At 46.8% G+C, this 25,703-nt stretch overlaps 1 protein-coding gene across 4 annotated transcripts in view; it reads left to right on the plus strand.

The window, feature by feature from the left end:
* LOC119975801 (choline-phosphate cytidylyltransferase A-like) overlaps nucleotides 1-25,703 on the plus strand; it is a 46,930-nt gene that overhangs the window by 16,139 nt on the left and 5,088 nt on the right. For all 4 annotated transcript variants that reach the window (XM_038815664.1, XM_038815660.1, XM_038815661.1 and 1 more), the window contains 7 exons: nucleotides 209-334; nucleotides 9,481-9,580; nucleotides 11,701-11,817; nucleotides 14,516-14,667; nucleotides 18,967-19,045; nucleotides 22,711-22,853; nucleotides 24,386-24,574. In XM_038815664.1, the coding sequence (XP_038671592.1) occupies nucleotides 221-334; nucleotides 9,481-9,580; nucleotides 11,701-11,817; nucleotides 14,516-14,667; nucleotides 18,967-19,045; nucleotides 22,711-22,853; nucleotides 24,386-24,574 (894 nt within the window). In that variant the 5' untranslated portion in view covers nucleotides 209-220. The remainder of the gene's footprint in view (nucleotides 1-208; nucleotides 335-9,480; nucleotides 9,581-11,700; nucleotides 11,818-14,515; nucleotides 14,668-18,966; nucleotides 19,046-22,710; nucleotides 22,854-24,385; nucleotides 24,575-25,703) is intronic.

Genomic DNA, 25,703 nt, shown 5'->3' on the forward strand with positions numbered 1-25,703 from the left:
CGTAGCTGCGTGTGCGAGAGTGCGCGCGTCTGTGTGTGTTTTGTGTACTAATTGTACTGAGTGAAGGTTTGGGGTTTAGATGTGCTGCAGGTCACCATCTAATCTCTGTAATGACCTGACGGTAAAATAAACTCGCCATCCAGCTTTTGTTGGTCAGATTTCCATCACAGAACAACTCCCATTTGTTTATTTTCTTTAATTGTTGCAGGTACCTGATGAGATGGAGACGCAGATTGTTGCCAAATCGAGCTCCAGAAAGAGACGGAAGGACGGAGTAGGACCCAATGGCACCATTGACGATGACGACGTCAGCCCAATGAAAATCGCACGACCCGTAAGTCTGGGAAAAGTCACGTACTTGAGTCTCGTATGGCTAATGAGTCCTTGCTGTCCAATAGCGGGTACACTGATGAAGGATGCTAGGATTGACATTGCGAAGAGTCTAGTACTGGGATATTCACCTGGCAGCAGTTTAAAAATTAGGGGTGGCCCTTGCAGAACAGAAATGAGAAGACTTTTTCCTCTCTCAGTGTTGTACGACTTTGGAACCCTGCCCCAGAAGGCGGTGGAAGAAGGGACATTGAATATTTTTAAGACAGAAGTAGATTGATTCCCTTGCCCAACAAAAGGTACGTTCTTTGGGGTATATGGGAATGTGGAACTCAGAACAGAACAGCTATGAACTAATTAAATGACAGAGCAAACTCGAGGGGCCGAATGGCCTCCTTTTGCTCTGTAAAATCTAGAAGGGTTATGTCTAATTTTCACCCATTCGACTCAACTTGTCCTTGCTGCTGCGTATGCTCCTTACAAGCTCACATCTCACCCATCAACGTAGCGTGTATTCCTTTCCCCCTTCCGCGTTTGCCTAGCTTCCCCTTAAACGCATCTACGTTACTCACCGCGGCTGCACGTTGCAGCGAGTTCCACATTCTCACCAGTCTCCAGGTAAAGAAGTTTGTTCTGAATTCGTTATAGGATTTATGAATGACTACCGTGCCTTCTAGTTTTGGTCTCCCTCACAGATGGAAACAACTTCTATATCTACCCTTTCACAATTTTAGAAACCTCTATTAGATTATCCCGACATCTTCCTGTCTCTACAGACTGCTCTGGTATCATCTTTGTAAATCTTTTTGGTCCCTTCCCCAGTGTCTTTCTATTGTTCTATAATATGCAAGGAAACAAAAGCTATGTACAGTAGCTCCAAGTGTGGTCTAATCAAGGTTTGATACAAGTTTAATATAACTCCTCTTATTTTTCTGTTCTGTTTCTCTGTAGGAATGAACCCCCAGTGTTTTTGTTTTCTTATGGCCTAGTTAATATGCATCGCTACTTTTAGTGCTTTGTGTACCTGTACCCCGAGGACCTTTGTCCCTTGACCACAATAGGCGTGTATTATCCTTGCTGCCAAAATGTAATTAATTAGCCAACTGCGCGAACATTTTGAAAGTTTGTCATGTTTATTTTCATTTTGCCCCTTGTTAACTGCATTCCTCAATTCAGTGCCGTCTGCAATTTTTTAAGTTGTATTTCTGATTCATTGAATTGGTGAACATCAGTGGAAAACCGATTCCTATTGTTTTGCCATTTTGATTAGCTGCCCTTAACCCTTACACACCCCTCCTCCTCTCTTTGCGCCTTGGTCCGAATGTGTTTCAGCAAGTTGCCTCTGGTGCGGCACTAGTGTTGGTCGCTGTTTATTTGTAACGTCAGGCCTGCCATTCAGGATCTGGCCCCTGCCCTTTTTGAAGACTTGACTGTTATCTGTGGCATTGTTGCCCCTCAATAATGGAAACCTAAAGATCAGGCTCCAGTTGTAAAAATCTGTTGCAAAGCTGCAGTGCATTTGCAGGAATTGCAACATCCCTGTTGCAGGTCAACCGGGCATGGGAGTGCTGCATGTCTGAACGAACGCTCCGTTGATCATGGGTTCAAATCCCACCATGGTAAGTGGTTTTTTTTTAAAAGAAAGGGTATCTGTGCGACACCTTTTACAACCCCAGAGCAGTTTAAAGCATTTGAAGTACTTTTTGAAGTGATGTAATGTAGGAAACAAATGAGCCAATTTGGGCACAGAAAGATCCCAAAAACAACAATCAGCTAATCTGGCTGAGGGATAAATTTTGGATGAGGTCATTGGGGAGAATTCCCCTGCTCCTGTTCGAAATAGTCCTGTGGGATCTTATACCTCCATCTGAGGGCCTCGGTTTAACATCTCAACTAAATGGCATCGCTGATGCTGTGACACTCTCCCAGCAGAGTGTCAGCTCGGATTTCACACACCCGTCCCCGGCCTGGGACTTGAACGCTTGACTCAGTGATCCGGCTGCAAGAAAGCCATGGCCAATGCTGAGCAGCAAACGTGAGTGGATTAATGTACCAGTGCCTTCACTAAGCATGGGAGTGGCTGACTTGCTGTGCGACACTTGTGATAAGAAAGCCATTCTTGATGATACAACCAGCCAGAAAACACATCCCTAATTGTTCGTAGACTGTGTATTGATGCTAGATTCAAGGCTGGAGTTTCGGTGACAATTGTACGAGGCAAAATGTTCCCAATTTGATTAGGATTATAGAACATCCTGACGTTGGCAAGTGGCCTTTCGGCCCATCCAGTTCTCGTTGGTTCGTCTTCACTTGAACCAAACCCCCCCCCCCCACCCGCAATCAATCTTTTTATTCATTCGTGGAATGTGATTGTTGCTGGAAAAACAGTTATTGTCTATCCCTGATTGCCTTTGAGAAAGTGGCGGTGAGCAGCCGCCTTAAACTGCTGCAGTCCATGTGGCATACATACACTCTCAGTGCTGTTAAGAAGGAATTCGAATATAATGACCCGTTCTAGTATAATGGCAGCACGGTAGCGCAGTGGTTAGCACAGTTACTTCACAGCTCCAGGGTCCCAGATTCGATTCCTGGCTTAGGTCACTGCCTGTGTTGTGTCTGCACGTTCTTCCCGTGTTTGCGTGGGTTTCCTCCCACTGTCCAAAGATGTGCAGGTTAGGTGGATTGGCCGTGCTAAATTGCCCTTAGTGTCCAAAAGGATTAGGTCGTGTTACTGGGTTAGGGGTATGGGCTTGGGTGGGGTGCTGTTTCCGGGGGCCGGTGCAGACTCGATGGGCCGAATCCTTCTGCAATGTAAATTCTATGAAATGGTGAAGGAACGGCAGTGTGGTTCCAAATTGAGGTATTGTACGTGATTTGGGGAGAGCATGGAAATGACGGTCCCTGTTGCTCCTGACTTCTACATGGTCGAGATGGAAGGTTTGGGTCGTGTCACCTTAATCAGTGGGCCGTGGGTTCAGGTCCCATTCCAGAGACTTGAGCATGAAATCGAAGCTGATGCTGGAGTGCTGCAAGGTCAGCAGTCTTTTAGATGAGGTCCATTCTGCCCCTTCAGACGGACTAAAACATGCCAGTGCACCATTTCTGAGAACAACAGTGGTATTCACCCCAGTGCCCTGGTTAAAATGTTACCCTCAACCAGCATCACTGGAAACATGGGCCGGGATTCTCCCCTACCCGGCGGGGCGGGGGGTCCCGGCGTAGCGGAGTGGCGCCAACCACTCCGGCTAGGCCCGTGCCGGAGTGGTTGGCGCCACGCCGACTGGCGCCAAAACCGGTGCCAACGGCCTTTGACGCCGGCTGGCCGGCGTCGGGGCTGGCCAAAAGGCCTTCGCCGGTTCGCGCATGTGCCGGTGCGTTAGCTGCCGCTGACGTTACCATTGGCGCATGCGCGGTAAGGGGGTTCTCTTCCGCCTCCGCCATGGTGGTGGCGGTGGCACAGGCCCGCCTGCTGATCGGTGGGCCCCGATCGGGGGCCAGGCCACTGTGGGGGCACCCCCCGGGGTCCGATCGCCCAGCGCCGCCCCCCCCCCCCCCCCCTCCCAGGACCCCGGGGGCCCGCTCACGCCGCCAATCCCGCCGCCACCAGAGCTGGTTGAAACCACGGCGGCGGGATTGGCCTCTCAGCGGCGGGACTTCGGCCCATCGCGGGCTGGAGAATCGCCGCAGGGGGCTCACCGATCGGCGCGGAGGGCACGCGATTGGCGCGGCGCGATTCCCGCCCCCGCCAATTCCCGGGTGGCGGAGAATTCCGGCCACGGCGGGGGTGGGATTTTCGCCTGCCTCGGGCGATTCTCCGACCCTGCGGGGGCTTAGAGAATTTCGCCCATGATCTGAGTACTGTTGGTGGGATCTTGCTGTGCCCAGATTGGCTGCAGCGTTTCCTGCATTACGTCAGTGGCTTCACTTCACTTGGTGCGTTGGTATGTGGATCTCGTAGGCGCTGCTGTTGTGTGTGAGTGACAGAGGGAGTGTGAATGTTTATGGTGGTAGATGGGGTATTGGCCAAGCGGGGCTGCTTTGTCCTGGAAGGTGTCCCGCTTCTTTAGAGTTACTGGAGCAGCACTCACCCAGGCAAGCAGAATCACAAAATGGTACCAGCACACGAGGCCATTCGGCCTGTCGTTCCTATGGTTGGTGTGTGCAGGAGCGGTTCACCTAGTGCCATTTTCCCCACAGCCCTACATGATCCTCCTTTTCAGATAATAACCTAATCCCCTCTTGAATGCCTCAATTGAATCTGCCACTACCGCACTGTTGGGCAGTCCATCCCGCATCCTAACTGCTCGCTCCTTGAAACGAGGTTTTCCTTCTGTCTCCAGTGCTCCTTTTGCCAATCACCTTAAACCTGTGTTCTTTGGCTCTCGATCCTTCCATCATTAGGAACAGTTTTTCCCTATCCAGACCCCTCATCATTTTGAACACCTCTGTCAAATCTCCTTTCCACCTTCTTTATGGGGGGCATGGTAGCACAGTGGTTAGCACTGTTGCTTTGCAGCGCCAGAGACCCGGGTTGGATTCCTGGCTTTGGTCACTGTCTGTGCGGAGTCTGCACATTCTCCCCGTGTCTGCGTGGGCTTCCTCCAGGTGCTCCGGTTTCCTCCCACAAGTCCCAAAAGACGTGCTTGTCAGGTGAATTGGGTATTCTGAATTCTCCCTCTTGACCCGAACAGGCGTCTAAAGTGTGGCGACGAGGGGCTTTTCACAGTGCAGTGTTAATGGAAGCCTACTTGTGACACTAATAAAAATTATTATTATTCTCGTCAAGGAAAACAATCCCAACTTTTCCACTAACTGAAGTTTCTCATGCCGAGCACCATTCTCATGAATGATTTCCCACACTCTCTCTAATGCCTTTATATCCTTGCTAAAGTGTGGTACCCAGAACTGGACACCGTTCTCCAGCTGAGGCTAAACCAGTATATTGTACAGCTTTAACATAACCTCCTTGCTCTTGTACTCCATGTCCCGATTAAAAACTAGGATATAATATACTTTACTAACTACTCTCAACCTGTCCTGCCACCTCCGAGACGTATGCACATGAACACCCAGGGCCCCTTGCTCCTGCACCCCCTTTAGAATTGGTGCCTCTTTTACCAGAATCGTTAATGGAAGATTCATTTGATGCAAAATTCATTTAATACCTCCACTATTTCCTCTGTTTCCATATTTAAATCCCCCTTATGGACCCTAGTTTGCCCACTCCTTCTTTTACCACCCTTTAACTATTTATTTGCTTATAGAAGACTTTGTGATTTCCTTTTATGTTGACTGCCAGTCTCTTTTCATACTCCCTCTTTGTTTCTTTAATTTGTTTTTTTTCACTTCCCCTCTGAAGCTCCTGTATTCAGCCTGGTCCTCGGGTGTAAGACAGACCTGGTATCTGCCAGAAGCACACTTTTCTTCTTCTCTCTTGCATCACCCAGGGAGTTCTGGATTTGTTTTTTTCCATGCTTTTCCTCTTTGCGTGAATTACTTTGACAGTGCCTGAACTATCTCTTCTTTGAAGGTAGCCCTATTGTTCAGTTACAGTTTTTCCTGCTGACCTTTGAGTTCAATTTATTTGAATCTGATCCTTTCTTGCCCCATTGAGGTTGGCTTTCCCCCAGAAAATCCTCTGGATTGTTCCTCGTCCTTTTTCATAGCCAACCTAAACTTCACAATACAATGATCTCCTGTCACTTGGTCCATCCCATTCCCAAGAACCAGGTCCAGCAGTGCCTCCTTCCTCGTTGGACTGGAAACGTAACTGCAGTAGAAAATTTTCCTGAACGTACTCTAGGAACTCCTGCCCCACTCTGCCCTTTACACTGCCACCATCCCAGTCTAGATTCAGATAATTAAAGTTCCTCATTATAAACTACTCTAGAAATTTTGCTGCACCTCTGTAATTTCCTTTAGACCTTTCCTAATAATTGGTGGTCTGTCGACTGCACTGAGCAACGTATTTGCTCATCTTTTGTTCCTTAGCTTTAACTAAATAGATTGTGCTTTTGACTGTTGCTTCCTTCCTCTTTCTCCAACACTGCATAATTCTCCTTAATCAGTTCTGCTGTGCCTCCCTCTTTCCTCCCTTTCCTAACTTTTCTGAACATCTTGTGTGACAAAGCATTTAATCCCTAGTCCTGCCATTCTTTGAGCCAGGTCTCTGTTATAGCCACAACACCATATTTTCATGTGGCTACCCGTGCGTTAAACTTAACAATCTTGCCACAAACCATGCATTCACCTACGTGCATAGTATTGCTAAGTTAGACTTCATTGCTTCCCCCCAGCCTTCCACCTTGCGCTGAAGTCACCTAGTAACTTACTATTTCCTACTCGTGCTATCTATCGTTGAGAATGCGGCTGATAGGATATTCCCAATCCCGGAAGGGAAACTTGAAGCAACTGCCCTCTACTGTATTTGACACAATGTGAGAAAAGGTTTGAAATCCCGAGAATAATGTCCCAAACGTTTTGTGACGCTTTTAAATAAAATAGCGGTTTATTAAGCAATAAACTAAACAACAGTACAATAAAGTGGAGGTACCCTGAATCGAGACAATGGCTATGCTTACCCACTTCCAAACAACCTTTATTGCAGAGTCATATGTACTCGAAACGTTAACTGTGTTTCTCTTTTCAGAGATTCTGCCAGACTTGCTGAGTTCATGCAACATTTTCTATTTTTATAACCTTTTAGTGCAGTAGCTTCTGAGCTAATTCTCCCCGAACGTTCCACAACATCTTATAGACATTTAAAAACTTTTTTAAAATCCAGTAACGGTTACCGCACCAGGCAGTTGTATCTCTTTGGGGTTGCTTCTTCAATAAAACCAGCAACTAGCTTCTCAAGACGTTATTTTTTCACAGACACGGCTTGCAGGGTGTGAAACAGCTATTCCTGCTGTGGCTGAGGTCTGAAGCAACTCCCCTTGAATACATTTGACATCTCCCGATGTACAGTTGTTCCCTTTTCATCTTCCCTTATCTGAACTGTGATGTGGAGATGCCAGCGTTGGACTGGGGTGGGCTCAGTAAGAAGTCGCTCTGAGAGCGAGTGATTCCAAATAAACCGGTTGGACTTTAACCTGGTGTTATAAGACTTCTTATCTGAACTAGCCTCTTCAGAAGTCAAATTTAATTACTTTTGTTTTGTTAACTTTTAGAGTGCAAATGCAAAGTTCACACCGTGTCTCCTGCTTTCTCATACATTATTCAAACACTTTTATGTTCTGCTCCCCATTGTCACCAGTTTACCATGGGAATCTGTTTGCAGTGTCGTTAGGCTTATCAACATATCAGAAGCACTTGTTCCGTTAGCATTAGCAAACTGCCCCTGCCTTAAGTGGCTTACACCCAGTGATTTAGCTCAGTGGGCTAGACAGCTGGCTTGTAATGCAGAAAAGGCCAGCAGCACTGGTACACCGATGCCGGCGAGATGCCAGACAGGTCCCCACTCGGCACCTGGAATGACCCCGTGGCATAAAGTTCAGGGCCACTGTAACCTTGACGGCCACAGGGAGAGGGTGTCCTCCCCCAGTGCCACTTTCTTCTTTGATGATGTGACGAGTCACATTGATGAAGGTCGGGCAGTGGATGTGTGTTGTATTCCGCCTGGAGATCGGTGACCAGTGGTGTCCTGCAGGGGGGACCTCTGTTCTTTGTGGGTTTTTATACATGACTTGGATGAGGAAGTGGAAGGGTGTGTTGGTAAGTTTGCCAATGACACAAAGGTTGGTGGAGCTGTAGATAGTCTTGAGGGTTGTTGCAGGTTACAACAGGACATTGAGAGGATGCAGAGCTGGGCTGAGAAGTGACAGATGGAGTTCAACCTAGATAAATGTGGTGATTCAGTTTGGAAAGTCGAGTTTGATGCTGAATACAAGGTAAAAGGCAGGATTCTTGGAAGTGTGGAGGAACAGAGGGATCTTGGGGTCCACGTACATAGATCCCTCAAAGTTGCCATCTAGGTTGATAGGGTTGCTAAGAAGGCATATGGTGTATTGGCTTTCATTAACAGAGGGATTGAGTTTAAGAGCCGCGAGGTTTTGCCGCACTTTTATAAAACCCAGGTTAGAACACACTTGGAATATCGTGTCCAGTTCTGGTCGCCTCATAGGAAGGATGTGGATGCTTTGGAGAGGGTACAGAGGAGATTTACCAGGATGCTGCCTGGACTGGAGGGCATGTCTTATGAAGAAAGGTTGAGGGAGCTCGGGCTTTTCTCACTGGAGTAAAGAAGGAAGAGAGGTGACTTGATAGATGGAATCAAGGTGATGAGAGGCATGGATAGAGTGGATAGCCAGAGACTTTTCCCCAGGATGGAAATGGCTGTCACGAGGGGACATAATTTTAAGGTGATTGGAGGAAGGTATAGGGGAGATGTCAGAGGTAGGTTCTTTACACAGAGAGTGGTGGGTGTGTGGAATGCACTGCCAGCAGGGGTGGTGGAGTCAGAGTCATTAGGGACATTTAAGTGACTGTTGGACAGGCACATGGACAGCAGTAAATTGAAGGGGTGTAGGTTAGGTTGATCTTAGATTAGGATAAGTGGTTGACACAACATCGTGGGCCGAAGGACCTGTACTGTGCTGTACTGTTCTATGTTCTTTGATGACTTTTCCTCCATATATGGTCATGCAGGATATTGAAAGTGTCCGGGCGTTCCCATGTAGCACAGGATTTGCACTGAAGAATCAGAACTACCCTGCCATTTCTCTATTTATTGATAATAAACTTTACTATTAAAACTATATTTTTGTTTGCAAAAAGAGACTCATCAGCTGTTCATTTCCCTTCTCTTAATGTCTTTTAAATATTGGGAAACTGAATCATTTGCTTAACCCCAATTTCTTTTTTAAAAAGTGTAATATTTACTTTCCTAGTTGCTTAGACTAACACTGGAACTAAATGCCGCCGTGATACTCACCAGCCAATCAACTCACAGCCTTTCTGTGATCTTGGTCTGGGAGATGCCAGGCAGCTCATGATCCAGCGTGACACCTCTCAGTTTCCTGGCTGGCCATGTCTTGATGGTGTGCCCGGGTGTGACAGTTTCCTAAGATCCTGTTGACCAGTTGTTAACGGCTGCAGTGCATTCCTGCCAGTGACCGGGTTTGTCTCTCTGCGTCATTGCCATTCCAGACCCTTTCGCAGCCGGCACCCTTCGCGGATGAGAATGGGGTGAGGAGCGACAAAGCTTACGAGCGTTTGACGTTGGAAGAAGCAAAGATTGGGACCTCCTGTGAGTATAGAAACCGCTGGCTTTCTGTCCAACCACCAACAAAAGCACCTTTGCAGAAGGTGGGGAGCAGGGGGGGGGAAACAATCTAACTATAAAGCTCTGGTTAGACTGAACCTCGGGCAACTAAGTTCTATTCTGGACACAGGAGAGATGAACGGACCCTGGAGGGGGCTGTGACATGATAATATTGGGGACCAAAGGAGTTAAATTATGAGGACAGGCTGTGTAGATGAAATTTCTATTCCCTTAAATGGAGAAGTTTAAGGAGTAACTGAATTGATGTGTTTTAAGATGATTCGAGGATTCAGTCGGGTATTATAACCATGTAGTCTAGCGGGTGGAGGCTAGAGCGATGGGTCATAAAGCCTAAAATCGGAGCTAAGCTGTTCATCGATACTGTCAGGAAACACTTCTTCACACAGAGTCCTGGAAATCTGGGATTATCTCTGCCCCTGAAAAGCTGGGGAAGCTGCGAGTAGATTGAAAATTTCACAACTGAGACGTTAGATTTTTGTTAATGGTTACAAAAACGAGGTAAATAAAACGCAAATCAACCACCTCTTTTTCATACTTTGGGGTTGCGTGGGCCAGGCGCGATGTCTTGCAGTGGAGGTCTGAGTTGGGAAAGGACAGATATGATTTGGTAACCGGCCTGCGGAGATGCAAGAGCTGTCAATTCCCTAGTTCAATGCCCAGGAAGCCACCAGGTAAGGTAGCTTTCTCTTATTCTGGTGGTGTGGGAATCACAAATGTTTATTGGCAATCCCTCGGCGCAGCAGCATAGTGGTTATGTTACTGAACGAATAATCCAGAGGCTTGAACTTAAAGGAGACATGAGTTCAAGTCCCACCATGGCAGCTGTGGAATTTATCACCTTGTCTCGTATACCCATCTTTACCCAGTCAGACAGGTGAGGCAGAGAGTGACTGCACTTGACATCAAGGCAGCATTTGGCCAAGTATGGCATTAAGGAGCTCTAGCTAAACAGCAATCAGTGGGGGAAATGGGGGGAAACCCTCTGTTGGTTGGAGGCATACCTGGCACAATGGAAAATGGTTGTGGTGGATGAATGTCAATCAGCTTAATTCCAGGACATCACTGCAGAAGGTCCTTGGGGTAGAGTCCTCGGCCCAACTGTATTCAGCTGCTTCATCAATTACCTTCCTTCCATCATAAGATCAGAAGTGGGGATATTTGCTGATGACTGCACAGTGTTCAGCACTGTTCATGGCTCCTCCGATATTGATGCAACAAGACCTGATCAAGATCCAGACTTGGGCTGACAAGTGGCAAGTAACACTCATGCTGTGTAATTGCCAGGCAATGATCATCTCCAACAAGAGAAAGTCTAACCATCACCCTGGACATTCAATGGCATTACCATCACTGAATCCCTCACTGTCAACAACTGATCAGAAACTGAATTGGACTAGCCATATAAATACTGTGGCTATAAGAGCAGATTAGAGGCAAGGAGCCCTGCGGCCAGTAACTCGCCTCCTGACTCCCAAAACCCGTTCACCATCTACAAGGGACAAGTCAGGAGTGTGATGAAATACTCTCCACTTGCCCGGATGAAAGCAGCTCAACACCATCAAGGATAAAGCAGCCCGCTTGATTGACACCTTTCCATAAAAGCATTCAGTCCCTCCACCACTGACGCACAGTAGCAGCCGTGTGTACCTTCTACAAGATGCACTGCAGCAACTCACCAAGGCTCCTTAGACGGCTCCTTCCAAACCCAGGGACAAAATGCCTGGAAACACCACCAGCTGGAAGTTTCCCTCCCAAGCCACTCATCATCCTGACTTGGAAACATATTGCCGTTCCCTCACTGTCGCTGGGTCAAAATCCTGGATCTCCCTCCCTAACAGCACTGTGGGTGTACCTACAACCCGGGCTGCGGCGATTCAGAAGTCAATTCGCCACCACCTTCTCGAGGGCAATTAGAAGTGGGCAATAAATGCTGGCCTTAGTGGTACTCTTGTTCTGGGAATGATAAGTGACACTGCACAGTAGGAGGAGATTCGGCCCATCGTGCTCGTGTTGGGAATTAATGAAAAAAGACATGATACTGTGATGACGTACTGTATAAGTGAAAATCTTTCTTTTACTTTCAGTGGATCGCCCGGTTCGAGTTTACGCCGACGGGATCTTCGATTTATTTCACTCTGGACATGCGCGGGCACTGATGCAAGCCAAGGGCCTTTTCCCAAACACGCACCTAATAGTAGGCGGTAAGGAAGGAGTTGTAATGGTCAGCAGGAATTTTGTTGTCCGATTAACACTCACTGATTGGCCCATTAAATATCAACTTGATTTGTTTGGTAGCACTTTCCCCAACTGATTCAGAACGTCACTGATGCAAGACCCCATTTAAAACCCTTCACACACAATATGTAATATAACGATAAACCTTTTACTGTCACAAGTATGAAGTTACTGTGAAAAGCCCCTAGTCACCACATTCCGTCGCCTGTTCGGGTGCACAGAGGGAGAATTCAGAATTCTCAGCTGGTACGGGAAATGAATTAGGGTGGCACGGTAGCACAAATGGATAGCACAGTGGCTTCACAGCGCTAGGGTCCCAGGTTCGATTCCCCGCTGGGTCACTGTCTGTGCGGCGTCTGCACGTTCTCCCCGTGTCTGCGTGGGTTTCCTCTGGGTGCTCCAGTTTCCTCCCACAGTCCAAAGACGTGCAGGTTAGGTGGATTGGCCATGATAAATTGCCCTTAGTGACCAAACAGGTTAGGAGAGGTTATTGGGTTATGGGGATAGGGTGGAAGTGTGGGCTTACGTGGGTCGGTGCAGACGCGATGGGCTGAATGGCCTCCTTCTGCACTGTATGTTCTATGAACCGGCGCTGCTGGCCTTGTTCTGCATCACAAACCAGCTGTCTAGCCCTACAGGCTGACACTTCTAGTGCGGGTACCGAGGGAGCGCTGCACTGTTGGGAGGTCCTGTAAGATAGAGACTTCTGTCTCCTTGGATGAATCTAAAAGATCCTTTGGAAGAAGAAGCAAATGGTTTCTGCAAACCTGTGCTCTGCCTTCAATCAAAGCCATCTAAGATCGCTTAACTTGTCATTTGCTGTACCTGGGAGCTTACTGTGCACAACTTGACTTTCGCCAAGGTATCAGTGACTGCACTTAGGATGTATGGCACTACTGTGAAATGCTTGGGACATTCTGAGGCAGGGAAAAGTGCTATTCGTGTTATTTGTAACTGGAGCTGAGTAGAACTCTGCAGGCTGGCTGGCAGAATCAGCTGAAAACTCATTTTACTTGGCCCTGAGTTTCAACTTTTGCCACATTGAAGTAATTTGTAAAACAAAACAATACTGCTGCATCATTCTTTTCAGCAGTAGTCTGGAGGGAATGAAGAAGTTGAAATATGAACTTATGTTTTGTACATCCGTGATATTGGTCCAGTGGGTAGCTCTCTTCCCCATCTGAGTCTGAAGGGTGTAAACCCAAAATCCAGGCTGACACTCCGATGCGGTATTGAGGGAGTGCTGCATTGTCAGAGGTGCAGCGTTCCGATTAAACAAAGCCCTCTCGCAATCCCACTACCACTATTTTGAAGAAGAGTCATGGAATTCTCCGTCATCCTGGCCAATATTTATCCCTCCCTCCCCCAACATCACTTAAATGACTATCTGATGTTTATCACATTGCTCTTTGTGGGAGCTTGCTGTACGTAAATTGGCTGCACATTTCCCACGTCAGAACAGTAATTACACTCCAAAAGTACCTCATTGACTCTAAAGCCCTTTGTAATACCCTGATAGTGTGAAAGGCGCTGAAGATGCCTGGTGCGAGTTCCCGCTCTTATTTGTTCGCACTTGAACTTAGTTTGATCTTCAGTAGCAGCTGCAGACATTGTGCAGATAAAATGCAAAGGAAATGTGGTTGTTCACAATCCAGGAAGCCTATCATTAATATCTGAGGCTGCAGAATTAGTATTCAGTGTCTGCTTCAATCTCTTCGTTGTCTAGTTCAGTAGTGTGGAGAGGCTGGAGAAGCTAGCGCTGTTTTCTTTGGAGCAAAGAGGATTAAGAGGAATAAAAACAAAGAGTGTGGAAAATACTCCGGTCTGGCAGCTTCTGCGGAGAGCGAGAAACAGAGTTAATATTTTGGCTCCAATGTGACTTCTTCGGAATACCAAGTCCCAAAGAAGAATCGTATTGGACTCAAAACATTAACTCTGTTTCTCTGCCCACTGACACTGTCAGATCTGCCGAGTGTTTCTGGCACTTTCTGTTTTTAATTCTAACTTCCAGCATCCTCAGTATTTTGCTTCATATACGGGTTAGGGGGACACTTGACTGAGGAGTTTTGATGGTGTAGACGAGGTGAAGCTGTTTCTGCTTGCAGGAAGGTTGGTAATAAGAGGACCGAGATTTAACACATTTGGCAAGAAGTCCCAGGAGGAAATATGGAATTCAAGACAAAGCAATCTGCTTTGGCTATCCCCAGAAAGAATCCCAATAACCTTCAATCCCAATCCTACCACCTGCTCCAATGATCTTGCTGTTAACATAAGGCACTTTATGGTTGCAGTGTTACATGGGTGTAGGGAGCTTGAGTGTCTCCATGAATTTAGCAGTTGTGCCAGAAGTAAACTCGCTCTTAATTAGGCCGCCACTGTAGAAAGGTTTGGATTAAAAGGAGTGTCAGCCTGGATTATGGGCCGGGGTCTCTTGCGTACTTGTTATACTCGGTTAATTCTTCTGGTGCCCACCCACTGATTTTATGCCATGGTGGCACTTGAACTTGTGATTTCTGGGTCTCTAGTCCAATGTCCTTGGGCATCTTACCTGGAATAGGTGATGCGGTTTTCTGGGTGAGGTTCAGATGAGTTGGAATGCCTGGGCTAAGACATAGCATTAGGCAACTTACTGAAGACTTGCTTCCTTCTTTTAACCTCTTACAGTGTGCAATGATGACCTGACCCACCAGTTCAAAGGCTTCACAGTAATGAACGAGGCTGAGCGGTATGATGCAGTCAGGCACTGTCGGTATGTGGATGAGGTGGTGCGGAATGCACCTTGGTCGCTTTCAGCCGAGTTCCTGGAAAAGCACAGGGTAAGTTTCTTTTTGAGTTAAAAGTATGACGTTTTGGCTGCTTCAGGAAGTTTATACTGCCTCAGCGCAAAGTCCAGCACATCAGGGCGACTCGTTAGTGCTGACCATGAAGAGCTGTCTCACCTTGGCCACAACGGTGGAACCAGAGGACAAAGTCGACACATGATGATGTAGAAATTGTCTGAGCTGGCTCTTTGCAAGTATGATTCATTAAAGAGCACATTACCCAGGTTCCGTACAGAAAATCACACCTCGGGATCTAGTATCTGAGTAATTTGAGATGGGATGTGTGCTGAGTGGATTGGGGAGGAACAGGTATCTTTGGCCCTGTGGTTTCTGAAGCTCTTCCCCCATTGGGGTTTTCCACATCTGTGCAGCCTCAATGATCGAGAACTGATCGCTGTGATTAATTGATGACTCTATGAAGGCCAACATACCATTTGCCTTCTGCACTGCCTGCTGTACCTGCATGCTTACCGTCAGTGGCTGGTGCACAAGGACACTCTGGTCTCATTGCTCCTCTCTCAATCTATAGCCATTCAGTTTTTGCAACCAAAGTGGATAACCTCACATTTATTCAGATTATACTGCATCTGCCATGCATTTAACCACTTGCTCAGCAAGTTCAAATCACACTGAAGGATCTCTCCATCCTCCTCACAGCTCACCCTCCCACCGAGCTTTGTGTCATCTGCAAACGTGGAGATATTACATTTAGTTCCCTCATCCAAATCATTGTTATACATTGTGAATAGCTGGGTTCCTAGCACTGATCCTTGTGGTACCCAACTAGTTTCTGCCTGCCTCTAGGAAAAAGACTTGTTTATTCCTACTCTTTGTTTCCTGTCTGCCAACCAGTTTTCTATCCATCTCAATACCCTACCCCCAATCCCATGCGCTTTACTTTTGCCGGTAATCTCTTATGTGGAACCTTGTTGAAAGCCTTCTGAAAGTCCAAATAAACCACACCCACTGGCTCCCCCTCATCAACAAGTTGTACCCTCGAAGAATTCCAGTAGATTTATCGAGCATGATTTCTCTTTCTAAATCTCTGTCCAAATCTGCTTTCTAAGTGCTCTGCTATTAAATCAGTTATAATGGACCCTAGCGTTTTCCCCACTATCGACGTCAGGCTGGCTGGTCTATAATTCTGTTTTTCCCTTCTCTTTTTAAATAGATGGGGTTACATTAGCTGCACTACTTGTAATTTGCCAAGTAAAATGTTGTCAGAAAAGAGCACGGATTTTCTGGTGATTATTTACAGCTGACGGGTCACTTCCCGCAGCTGCTGGTATTTGGAGCTGTTACCCTGCAGCCATGGCTGGTTGATTCTCTTTCCTCTGGCAGAAAGTGGTGTTTATTTGGAATCGTCCTATTTAAAAACTCACGGCAATAAGTCTTGTGATGGGTTCTCAAACCGCAGGCAGCTCATCTTTGAGAGCGGTTTCAGAAGGAGGGAGTATGGCTGTTGCTACTTCTATCCCAGTGACAGACTCCCTGTTAGTTCAAATCCAGCATGCTTTGCCCATGAGCTGGTTCACGTGACCCCTCTAGTTTCAATCGAGGCTTATGTTAGCCACTGTCTCTGAGAGCTCCGTACACTTGTCTCCATAAGGCAACTTGTGTCTTTTACAAATGCAACATAGATGCTTCTGAAGGCCACTGTCCTCCTTTGTTTCGCAAAAATTTTGTTTTGAAAAAGTTTTTTTTCATAATATATACCACGTAACATAAAAAATAGAAGCAGCAGGGGGCCATTCGGCCCTTTGAGCCTGCATTGCCATTTATTCTGATCATGGCTAATGATCCAACTCAATAACCTGATCCTACATTCCCCATATCCTTTGCTCCTCTTCGCCCCCAAGTGCTATATATTACTGCTTCTGGAAAACATACAATGTTTTGGCCTCAGCTGCTTCCGGTGGTAGCACAGGACGGCCTCCAATCCTCGCAGATCTCTGCGCTCCACCAATCCTGGCATCTTGCACAATCCTGATTTTCATTTGTTTCACCATTGGTTCCTGTGAGCTCTGGCATCGTCTCCCTGACTCTCTTGACTTCTCCACCTCCCTCTCCTGCTTTAAGACGAGCCTTAAAAACCTACCTCTTGGATCAAGCTTTTGCCCTTTTGTGCCACTTGGAATTGTATTGAACAGTGGCCCCTGTGAAGGACCGTGGCATGTTTACTGTGCAATGGCAAGTTCTTGTAAACATTGGAAGGCCCTTGCCACAAGATCTGCCAAGGTTTCTGATGTGTTACTGTTCCATTAACTGCAGTGTAGAACCACTCTGATGTTCCTGGAGATACAGGGCTTACTGCCAGAGTGAGGTTTGAGGAGTTTGATATTTCACTAGAGCTGAGATGGACAATGATCTGGTTGAACACATTGTGGAGAATTCTGGCACCCATTTATGAAAACAGGCGGCCAGGTGTCTGTGCAGTCACGTTCCTTTGATTCTCGGAATTCAACCTGACCTTCAGCTGATTAGCTTTCCCTCAAAACCCTCGAATTCTGAAAATACACTGATTATTGGGTGATGGAACAAGCCCGATAGTGTCCTTGCATGAAGCAAAACATCACTATCTTTAGCAATAATCTCAGCTTTAATCGGGAAATTGCCAAGTAGCATTTCCTTTTCTTCTAAGTCAGCAGATCAGGGGAGTGATTCACATACCCTGACTGGCCCAGTTAGGGACGGGGCCAAGGCTCTTCGCCGCTGTCATTCAATGACTCGTGTGAGAGTGGTCACAGAAAAGACAAATGATATACTCGTTTTGCACGCAGGAGGCATAGCGTAAAAAAGAACAAACTTGCATTTATAAAGCACCTTTCATGAAATTGGGACATTGAGTAAATTAACTACTTTAGAAGTGTATTGACTGTAATTTCGGAACCTGATGCAACCAGCTCGCATACAGCAAACTTCAACAATCAGAAGTGCATTAAAAGGACGGATAAATCGGCATTTTTGTTCATGGTTGGTTAAGGGAAGAGTATTAGCCAGGATCACTTGCCTGCTCCTCTTCAAAGTCGTGTTATGGCATTTTTAAATGTCCACCTCAGAGAGGGGGGAGGGGGGGGGGGGGGAGGGGGAAGGTGCAGAGCCTCAGTTTTACGCTGACCTGAAAGGCAGCATCTGTGACATTACAACATTCCATCAGTAGTGTCAGCCTAGATTTTTGTGCTCTGGCTTTGAATGGGGCATGACTCGGCCGAGATTCGGCAAAGCTAACACTTTGTGGCACGTTTATCTGGCAGTAACTATGCCTGTGACCCTAGCTGCCAGTCCAGTGCCAGTAACTAGTGTGTGGCACTGTCAGCGCAGGTGCCATTACAGGCAGTATGGCACTCCCGCAGGTGGGATGGAGTTATTACCAGATGACATGTTTACATATGCAGTTTCCATTATAAATGTTGGGGCGTTAGCACTGCTGCATCACAGCGCCGAGAACCCGGGTTCAATCCCGGCTCTGGGTCACTGTCCGTGTGGAGTTTGCACATTCTCCCTGTGTCTGTGTGGATCTCACCCCCACAACCCAAGGAAATGCAGGGTAGGTTTATTGGCCTTGCTAAATTGCCCCTTAATTGAAAAACAAAGATAATTGGGTATTCTAAATTTCTATAAAAATAATTTTTTTTAAATGTTGACAGGAATTTATAACAGAAAAGTGGTAATAAAAAATAAGGTGCTGTGAGCAGGAGGTGCTTTCAGACATGAGAGTGTGGATTGTCAAATGTTTCAAGACATTAGAATCTCCACAGTGCAGATGGAGGCCATTCAACCCATTGAGTCCACATGGAAAGACCACCCCACCCGGGCCCACTTCCCCCGCTCTATCCACATAGCCCCACCTGAATTGCACATCTTTAGACACTAAGGAGCAATTTGGCATGGCTAATCCACATAACTGCACATAGAATAGAGTCAGAGAATTGTAACAGTGCAGAAGGAGGCCATTCGGCCCATGTAGTCTGCACCAATCCACTCTGCCCTATTCCCAATAATCCCATGACATAACCTGCACATCCCACGACACTGAGGAGCAATTGATAACGACCAATTCACCTAACCTGCGCACCTTTGGACTGTGGGAGGAAACTGGAGCACCCAGAGGAAACCCACGCAGACACTAGGAGAACGTGCAGACTCTGCACAGACAGTCGCCCAAGGCCGGATTTGAAATGGGTCCCTGGCGCTGTGAGGCAGCAGTGCTAACCACTGTGCCTCCGTGCCGCCCTCTGAAAACCTGAAACTTATTTTTTAATGTGCAGTTTTTAAACAATTTTTTTGTTGCAGATTGACTTTGTGGCTCATGATGACATCCCATATTCCTCCGCAGGAAGTGATGACGTTTACAAACACATTAAAGACGCAGGTATGTGTTCAGTCTTGGCATTGGCCACTCCTGGTTTATTATCTTTATATGTTTAAGAAAAAGCGGCATGGTAGCACAGTGGTTAGCACAGTTGCTTCACAGCTCCAGGGTCCCAGGCTCGATTCCCACTTGGGTGATTGTGCGGAGTCTGCTTAGTCTCCCCGTGTCTGTGTGGGTTTCCTCCTGGTGCTCCAGTTTCCTCCCACAGTCCAAAGACATGCAGGTTAGGTGGAATGGCCAAGCGAAATTGCCCATTGTGTCCAAAAAAGGTTAGGAGGGGATACAGGGCTAGGGCGGAGGTGTGGGGCTAGGGCGGAGGTGTGGGGCTAGGGCGGAGGTGTGGGGCTAGGGCGGAGGTGTGGGGCTAGGGCGGAGGTGTGGGGCTAGGGCGGAGGTGTGGGGCTAGGGCGGAGGTGTGGGGCTAGGGCGGAGGTGTGGGGCTAGGGCGGAGGTGTGGGGCTAGGGCGGGTGCTCTTTCCAAGGGCCGGTGCAGACACAATGGGCTGAATGGCCTCCTTCTGCACTGTAAATTCTATGAAAACCGGTGTTGACACCGGGTTGGATTGTGGCGAATGCTGGAACTCATTTCAAGCACTTCATGATCAGCAAGTGGCAGAATAACTTATTTTCAGTCCCTATCTCACTACTGCTGTTGACCTATTTTAGTTCCGGGTATCCTCATTCTTAAGGTGATTAAGTGTTTGGTTAAAAAAAAGACATGCTGTCAAAGCTTTTCATTTGCACTCATCAGGTCAGATTTACAAGAATACCAAATCGTAAAGGGAGCAATAATTTATACTGCTTGAGAAGAGGGTGATAATTGGTTAGCAAGTGACCTCCTGAGTGGTATGGCGAATGCACCAGGGAACAGTTAACTGCCAAGCTTTTGTTTAAATTCAAACCAGACCGATTGACTCTAGCCACAGCATTGCCATGGGGAATGAACCAGGGAATGGCTGTTCCCACAAACTTTTGTTTAATTGAAAAAGACGCATTACTTGGCCATGTTCTTTCTGTCTGCAAAGAACAGGGACATGTATATGTAGTTTCCATCATGTGTAAGTGAGCCACACTGCGAGCCAGACTCATAATCTTGAATTGGTTGTGGGTGGAAGCTTATCACAATCCGGATTGTTTAGCAAGTGCTATCCAATTGCAGAATCACATCTAATGTTGGACATAATATTTTTGAGTTTTGCAAGCACAGGCTGGTTGTGTACACTCAATACCTTTCCTGTTGGGAGCAGCTGAAGGAGTGTGCTGTTTGATATGGTCCACCAGTCATTGGTACATACAGCCTACATACCTGGCATCACAAAGGCACTGCGAGAACATGTTACCCGTTTATGGGTTTTTATAGTTTGACAGTAGCAGCCTGTTATTGGATAATACCACTCCTGTTGCTACTGCATGTTAGCAGGGGAAAATGGCAACGTTGTCTGTTGCTCAACGTTTTCTGACACATTACCCTTCAGCGTAACCCGAGGTAAACTGGATTCTTTTTTTGGCATCGAAAGTGGTGGCCTCAGACCCATTCATGTGTCTGTGTGATATACAGCGAACAATGCTCTCACAAGGGTAGACGTTACCAGGATGATATTGATGCAGCCTATTTCAGCATCAATTTATATGGTGAGCACATATCTCGGGGCCCTATTTAAGAGGTTGCCAAAAAGGCCAATCTTACTGTGCTTGGAGTTGTAGGAATCCCAACATGCGTATTGACCAGTGGACCTGCAGTGGACAATGGTAGAGACTCCATTGGCAGATTTCTCAATTAATAAGTTGAGGAAATTGAGATCATGTGCTTCATTTCAAAGTTGAATTCGAGCACAGGGTGGAGCTCATTACGGTGTGTAAGGAAATTCTTAAAAAGCTGCAGTTTCAAGAAAGTAAACATATCATCTGTAATCGGAAATATGAAGGGGCAGGAGGTTTAGTTTCATTCCATTGAGGATGCGTTTCTCTTGGAAACCCACAAAGCTGTTTGCAAGAGCTGGGCGAGGAGGGGATCCCATGGCAGCACCATCTATTTGGACATACGTGGTGTTGTTAAACTGGACTCAACTGCACGAATAGCTGTGTTCATAAGCTCAATGAATACAGATTCAGGCGCTGGCAGGCTGTCTAGATCGTCATGATATAGTGCTGCAGTGCAAACGTCCATGGCTTCCTTGAGCGGTACATTAATGAATAGGCCAGCAATGTTGCAATATGAGAGTCCTGGATGGTCTTCACAAAGGTGAAGGAATCCTTCACTGTACATGTGGAAAACCTACTCAACCATTTAGCCAATTTGTGTTGTGTGGAGCCAGTTAAAGATAAGATGAGGCATAAACGCACATTGCTTTTAAGTGTGCCCATATATATATGAATGCAGTTAGCATGAGGACGAATCCTATCATATACACTGCCAGGCAGTTTGATCAAATACAAGTGTTTGTCTAGCTTTCTTTCGAGCAGGGCTGAGGTGTCATGCCTAGCGGCCGGATCAATGGATACAGATTTTGATCCGTCATTAAGAATTTGGTCACATTTGTTTAAAGGATGGCGATTCCAGATCCCGTGTCAGATTTACAAATATGTAGGGCGGCACGGAAACTCTGGGTAGCACTGCTGCCTCACGACGCCGAGGACCTGGGTTTGATCCCGACCCCGGGTCACTATCCGTGTGGAGTTTGCACATTCTCCCCGTGGCTGCGTGGGTCTCAGCCCCACAACCCAAAGATGAGCAGGGTAGGTGGATTGGCCCCACTAAATTGCCCCTTAATTCGAAAAATTTTAAGAAATGGTTTACAGGTATGTAAGTGAGGGTCGGCCTTAAGGTCTCGCAGCACTACCAATTAATGGGTATCCCACAACATGCGTGTGCCAGATCAGCTAGGCACATTATCAAGAGCTCGCTGTCTTCAGTGGACGTTGGTTTTCTGCAGGAGTAGAGCAAATTCCTCTTCCTGTAACGCATCAAAATTGAAGCCTTGCTGGAGAACAAACTCTGCTTTCAGAGAGTACATGGTCAGAGAGATTTATTACGTGTTTGGCTGTGTCATCACTTATGCTACCAAACCATTTCCACTGAAGTGAGTTTACAGTGCGGGCTTGTTTCAAGTGGGTATTATTGATGGTGAGTCAATAAGCCTATTAGTGACAATAAAGATGATTATATAATGGCAAATGGATCAAAATGAAAGAAATTTGCACACCTCGGACCAAACTGTAGGGCGCAGAGTGAATCAGTGACTCTACTACCATAAGTGCAATGAGTACTGGTTCAGAGAATGATGGTGAATCTAGATCAACAAGATATAATGACATGTTGCATATCGCAGGGTAACCAGCTAGTTTGCTGATTTTTGAATAATTGAAAAATCATCATGGTGGCAGGTCTACTGCTCGCTCTCGGTTTTCTATTAGCTTGCCAACAAATGATCAATGGTCTTTAAGTTAATCAAAATCTGATTAATACCACATTCCTGTTTGTGGGAGCTTGCTGTGTACAATTTGCCCCCCAGGTTTCCTGCATTACACCAGTGACTACAAGCCGTTGGTTGTAGATCACATTGGCATCGCCTGAGGCATTGAACAGCATTTTACAAAGTAGCACCAGGGAGCATTTTGAGGCTGGATGATCTCATAAACACTCCTCTACTATGTGTGACTTACAGGCATGTTTGCCCCAACTCAGAGAACGGAAGGAATCTCCACATCCGATATCATTACCAGAATTGTGCGGGACTATGACGTATACGTGCGTAGAAATCTGCAGCGTGGTTACACTGCCAAGGAACTCAATGTCAGCTTTATAAACGTAAGTGATGGCTGCAGTCGTTCGTGGGGCAGGGCGCTTAGGCTGGGAGTTTGATTTCCCATGGTTCATACCCAGTTTGGACATTGGCACTGAAGAGTTTTATCATCAGTGTTACAAAACGCCACTGAGGCCTATGAGGGTAGGGACAAGAATCACCCCCATTTAAATTCCTCTTGTCTTCTATTCTTCTATCCTCGACAGATTGGTCAATCTCCACCTATCTCTAGCCCCCTGTCCAGCCCCACCGCTCTACCCCCCCCCCCCTCCCCCCAACTACAGTATAAATCTGACCCTATTTCCAGTTCTCTCTGGAACAAAGAGTCGCCCAGACTCAAAACGTTAGCTCCCTTCTCTCTCCACAGATGCTGTCACACCTGCTGAGATTGTCCAGTATTTTCCACTCATGTTTCAGATTCCAGCATCCGTAGTAATTTCCCCAGGGAGAAGAATGGTTTCACAGAGTAAATTAGGGGAAACTGTACCACTGGCATGGAGAGTCGTTAGCTAAAGGACACCGGCTTAATTTAATTAGTAAAAAGGCCAGGGGACGATGAGAGTTCTTGAAAGCAGTGAGCTATGATCCATAATGTGCTATTGAAAGGGCGGTGGAAGCAGATTCAGGGGTAACTTTCAAACAATAATCGGACATTGCAAAGCAAGATTTTGAAAGGCCACTGGGAAAGAGTAGGAGAGAAATGGACCGGTTTGCCTCCTTCGTCTCTACTCAATCCTTGTGGCGTGATCTATAGGGTTCAGCAAGCACGGACGATGAACTGACACCAGGGCAGTCACTGCACATACCAGTCGAAGCAGAAACAGGACTGACCCAATAAGGCACTAAAAACAGAAAAGGAGGCCCAAGTCCTGACCAGACTTTTGACATTGACTAACTCAGCAGAGAGGCTGGGAGTGAAGTGGAGCTCGGAAATCAGCGGTTTCACAGCAGAGGCAAAAGGAAACTTAAGATATCGAACTGCACAAATTCTCATGTGTGGTGAATCACAGTAGTGTAATTCACACTGTATTACACATGTTGTACTATGTCTCTGTAAGCTCGGCACACGAGCAGTTGCGCTGCTCTGCCACTAGGGGGAGATGCACTGGGAGTGTACAGGAGTTTGTACTGGGCTCCACCCTTGTCTCCACCCACGGCTCCTACCCCTAACCGGAAGTATAAAGGTTGATGCTGAGAGCCTGCCTGCCAGTTCATCTGGAGTTGATCTTGTCACAGGCAGGCTCTGTTGTAAGACGATTAAAACCACTGTTCACTTCTAACCATGTGTCGTGTGAATTGATGGTCTCATCATCATGCAAGTGAAATTTTATTTCGCAGCTGAGTGATTTGAGAGAGTTGCGAATCAGCAGAGTTAAATAAAAGTCATTCCCTCCTGAATGTGCTCCAACAGTCTTCACCTGCAACCTCTCGCCCGTCTCATGCTGCCTGTATCATTCACTCCGGCGCGCGCACTCCCTCACGCACTCCCTTACACTTCCGCGCTCTCACGCTCTCTCTCTCATTCTCTGCTCCCCAGGAAAAGAAATACAACTTGCAGGAACGAGTTGATAAAGTCAAGCAGAAAGTTAAAGATGTGGAAGAGAAATCGAAGGAGTTTGTCCAGAAGGTGGAGGAGAAGAGCATCGACCTAATTCAGAAATGGGAGGAGAAGTCCAGAGAATTCATCGGAAATTTCCTGGAGATGTTTGGTCCGGAGGGAGCCTTGGTGAGCACTTCACAATAAACAGGGAAGCTTGATAATTGAAGTAACCATGATTGAAATGAAATGAAAATCGCTTATTGTCACGAGTAGGCTTCAATGAAGTTACTGTGAAAAGCCCCTAGTCGCCACATTCTGGCACCAGTTCGGGGAGGCTGGTATGGGAATTGAATCATGCTGCTGGCCTGCCTTGGTCTGCTTTAAAAGCCAGCTCTTTAGCCCAGTGTGCTAAATCAGCCCCTTGATTGCTTGAGGGAGGAGTTTGTTCATTAGCCATGAGAAACTTAACTTCAGGTCCCCAACGCTTGTGGGGGGGTTTGTTGGTTGTGGGGTAAATATTGATCTGGAACACGGGGGAGAAATCCCTTGCTCCTCTTCGAATTAATAGCCTTGGGATTTTTTTAAAGTCCAGATGTAAAAGATCCGATGGATCTGGTTTAACCTCATCTGACAGCGCGCGCATTGGGAGTGCGCGCATTGGGAGTGCGCGCGCCTTTATTTTTACACTTGAGTCTCTGGGCTTTGGGGAAGAGAGTGCTTCATAACTAAACCACAGCTGTCATGGCTGTATGACCAGAGACAGGAAATGAAACCGATTGTTGAGGGAACTGGGGACGCGAGATGAGACGAAGGTACCAAGAAAATCTGTGAATCTGAAAAGCTAATGGGAACTAAGACAGTTAGACATTGACTGATACAGTGTCGGAGGAACAGGAGACGAGTTCAGCATGAAACCAGAAAATGTAACCGTGATGAAGACGCAGTCTGTGAGTGATAGTAGCCACAAGGGAAAGTGCATGCTGAAAGGCGATGCTTCTCTGATGGCGAGTAACTAGAGATAGAGCAGGATCTATCAAACAGCAAGGTTAAGAGGACATGGTAGTGGTGTCTCAATGGGAGAGGTAAAGTCGGGCCATTAAAATCCAGCGGTGTCTGATTACAGTGTATATGTCTAGAACCTTACCCCAGCAGAGAATCTCCTCCCTAAAGCCTTTTGTCTGGACCCTTCAATCCTACCTCTGACTGAGCCTTTGGGTCACTTGTCTTCTAGCTCCTTGAGTAGCTTCAAGTCGGATTTTGTTGGATAACGCTCCAGTCATTACGATACAGAAAGAGTTTCTTCAGCCCATCGTGT

The sequence above is a fragment of the Scyliorhinus canicula genome, chromosome 13 (assembly GCF_902713615.1).
Source record: "Scyliorhinus canicula chromosome 13, sScyCan1.1, whole genome shotgun sequence".
Lineage (NCBI taxonomy): Eukaryota > Metazoa > Chordata > Chondrichthyes > Carcharhiniformes > Scyliorhinidae > Scyliorhinus > Scyliorhinus canicula.